The sequence below is a fragment of the Olea europaea genome, chromosome 10, assembly GCF_002742605.1.
Source record: "Olea europaea var. sylvestris chromosome 10, O_europaea_v1, whole genome shotgun sequence".
NCBI classification, from domain to species: Eukaryota; Viridiplantae; Streptophyta; class Magnoliopsida; order Lamiales; family Oleaceae; genus Olea; species Olea europaea.
This window is the reverse complement of record NC_036246.1, coordinates 35,663,398-35,666,959: the sequence shown is the minus strand read 5'-3', so window position 1 is coordinate 35,666,959 and position 3,562 is coordinate 35,663,398. Positions and strand designations below refer to the sequence as shown.

At 31.7% G+C, this 3,562-nt stretch overlaps 1 protein-coding gene across 1 annotated transcript in view; it reads right to left on the bottom strand.

Moving 5' to 3' along the window:
• Window positions 1-843: 843 nt before the first annotated feature.
• Window positions 844-3,562, bottom strand: part of LOC111400591 (jasmonate O-methyltransferase) — a 6,673-nt gene continuing 3,954 nt past the window's right edge. Inside the window, exons 2-4 of the mRNA XM_023027997.1 lie at window positions 2,862-3,266; window positions 1,717-1,989; window positions 844-1,304 (exon numbers count right to left, since the gene is read on the bottom strand). Coding sequence (XP_022883765.1) covers window positions 969-1,304; window positions 1,717-1,989; window positions 2,862-3,266 — 1,014 coding nt within the window. The 3' untranslated portion in view covers window positions 844-968. The remainder of the gene's footprint in view (window positions 1,305-1,716; window positions 1,990-2,861; window positions 3,267-3,562) is intronic.

Sequence of the window (3,562 nt, the reverse complement as noted above, 5' to 3'; positions counted from 1 at the left end):
AAAAAAAATTGAAACCATAAATGCTAAAAATCTAAAAAATAAAACATAAAAATTCTTTAAAATAAAATTATAAAAAAAAATAGAAAATATAGATTATAAAAAATAAAAATTATTTTAACCTGTTAACAATTATCTACATAAAAAATTTAAAAAAAAAATTTAAATGAAAGCAGATAAAAATATTCTTAGTCCATATCACTAATTTTTATTTTTAATTCTCATATTTCGAACTTAATTTATTATTTCTTTTTATTTTACTTTTATAACTAGAAAAACATTGTAAGATTTAACAACTTTATGTATATATTTTTTGTGTTTCAATTTTTAGTTTTGAAAGTCTATTTTAAAATTGTTAAAAACGCGTTTGATTTTTCACTTTGAAAAACTATTTTCAAAGGAAAAAATAGGAAAATATGTTTGGTTTGAAATTTTAAAATATTAAAATGTGGTCAAGTTGAAGGGGAATAACTTTCCAGTCGGTCCTTGGGACGGAAGCCTCCCTTTTCTACTCAATCCAAAAACAAGATCGGACGTTATTCCGGTTCGTCTCCATTTTCGTGAAACTATTCCTCAAACAAGGCAGTCGATAAGTCATCGAAGGGTGTATATATATATATATATATATATATTTCAAGATAAGGTTGAATATTCCCTTACTTTGGATCTTTCCATTCTTGGTTTGTGCATATGTAGGTAGGGGCCCTCCTTTTGTTCTTATAATCTTTGTATATACACATTACACATATAGGTTAGGGGCCCCTGCTACCCGTAGGCCGCTTTTGAGGAAAAATGGGAAGATAAAAAGGAAAGAAATGGGAACCATGTCTTTTGTCTGCACTATCGAGTCCAAAATCATCAAGTTTAATGCATTACATAAATGGCATACAGAGATCAAAGTAGCACCAAGTTTTCAATTTAAACTAATTGCACCAGATTCAGGTCATCTAATTATATTATCTTTATACATATCATAATTTTTGAAGAACAAGAACAAAAGAAATAGACCTAATATCTTCTTTAGCCATTTCTTCGTCGACCAATCTCCCATATTCTTCGAACAAATTGTCCAAAATTGCCTCTCCAAAATGGTGGGAAATCATTGATTCTTGAATGGACCTAACTGTCATGGCCACAGCCCTTCCGTAGCTCGTTGAACTATTGCCAGTATCCTTCTCTATTTCAAACATCTCAAATCTGTCCAATTTGAAAGAACCCTCTTTCCTTATTTCATCTTCGAGTTCTTCCTTGGATGGTGCATAAAAATGTACCTCATAAGAATCCAACTTTTCTTCCTCAACTTCCCCCTAGTAAAACACCACGATTGATCAAACAATCATCTAGAATACTTTACATCCGTAAGATGCTATATGTTCTTTGAACTACTGCTGCTAAAAGTTTAAGAAATCATCTTTTCGTACTCTGATACTGTGATACCATAATAGACTAGAATTTAGAGTTCTTATATACTCCAATACTGTGTTAAACAAGTTTGCTTAAATGTCCCCATTTTCCTTTTGTTTTAGGTATTCCTACTAAGTTTTGGCTTCTTGAACTTTATGCGTTGCCTCCTTAAACTTTTACTCGAGGTCAATCGAGTCTTACTAACTATAATTTACATTTTTTTTCGTTTCTAACTTATGTCATCTCATAAATTACTTGTACTTTTCTCTACGGTATAAATAAATACTCAACTCCACAAATGGTTTAGCACCTTACCTTACTAACCAGGATGGCTAAAGATCGGTAGAGAATTTCCCATAAAAATGCAGTTCCTCTATCGACATAATTTGGACCATTTCTTCCCAATAATATCAGCACCATTCGTCCTCCGACAACTACTTCATCGGACCGTGATTGAAGGAACAACGAGAAGTCCTGTTTGAACTGTTCGAAGTATGCTTGGGCTACTTTTGGCGGGCTGTTTTCAGATATGTATATGCTTTTTCTGTTTGTTGAATCTCCCTGCTCATTATATATACCTGGAGGGACCTATAGAAATGATGATTTATCAAATTATGAGCCTTAAATCATACAGGAAATACATTGATATTTAGTTGGGGTTCGATGCAAAAATGTGTAGAAAATAAAGAGAAGGATTGGCAAACTTTAATTCTCTCCGTTGATTCAATTAAGGGTCTGTTTAAGCTCCTCATAATTATATATTATAGAATAGTAAATTGATGGAAAATATATAATTAAAAAAATATTTGATATGCATTTAATATTATTTTAATTAAAAATATGTGGTTAAAAATAAGTACCGTAGAGAAAAAAAAAAAAATGGGGCTCAAAGATGGCTAGACGCCTGAGAAAAATTTTAAAATATGATAGTACACAAACCCCGGGATCACAAAACTTGACTAAAAATAATCCTTAGTTTCAGTAAACTAAACCCCTAATTGAATTCCATTATTTCTCATTACATTAAATTAAATTTTTCTCTCTCCTACTTTTAATTACACAATCTTCAATAAAATAATGTTACACGTAAATCAAAAATTTTTCAATCACTTATTTTTCAAAAAAATACTATTCATCTCATTATAATCTACAAATAATGGGGCTCTTCTAGAATTTTGTGCATGTTTGATATGAAATATTATATTTTATTGGACACTACAATAAATAACATTTAAAATTTTCTAGTTAACATAATTAATGCAATTTGATCTAATCCACTTTAAATGTGGACATGAATTTTTCTCTAATCTATGCTTAGAAATACATTTTTACTTTGGAAAACGTGATTACAGTACCTCAAATGATTTTCTTTATGCAATAAAAAATTTCATAGGAAAATTGACTCCGTCTCTTTATTCGGAGAATAAAGGTGTAGATAAGACTAGATAAGAGAGACTAACCCTGGAAAGCCAGTGCAAACTGTTGGAGGAATATATGAAATGCAAGCACTTGTCTGGAAAAAGTCTCCCATAAAACGTGCCGGGATAGCCTGCTATATAAATAGATGGACTTCCATGATTTCTTCCTTTCTTAAGCTCCCTATACAAATCTGGTAATGCTTGAAAAATTGTGTTGAAATCATTTGTTGGTAGATCGTTCAGATAGACACGAAACTCGGGTGCCCGTTCGAAAAGCTTACGACTTTCCCTTTCTATAGCATTTACAAGTTCTTTTATGTTCGATAAACTATTAGGCCCTGATGAACAACCCAAGTCAGCTATGCATAAGCTCATTGGCTTTGATTCCAGAAACATTTCTTTTATGGCCTCTTGGGTTATGTGGTTCACTTTGTCAGCAGCTTTTTTCTGTCAACAATAGAAAAAATGGAGGGCACAATTAGTATGCAATATTAGACATAGTATAATTGACGGGCATGAGGCAGTGAACAAGATTAAACAGTACAATAATAATGACTTCTTTTTTTTCAAGTCTTGTAACATCATCGTCGTATCAATTTTATCGAATATGTCACTGAGGTTTTTCTGTATGGAATGTACTAGCAGTAGTATTCTTGTTATCACTTTTTTCCCCATGAAACAGATAAAAAGAAAAGAAAAGTGCGTGCGTGCGTGCGTGCGTGTGAGAGAGAGAGAGAGAGAGA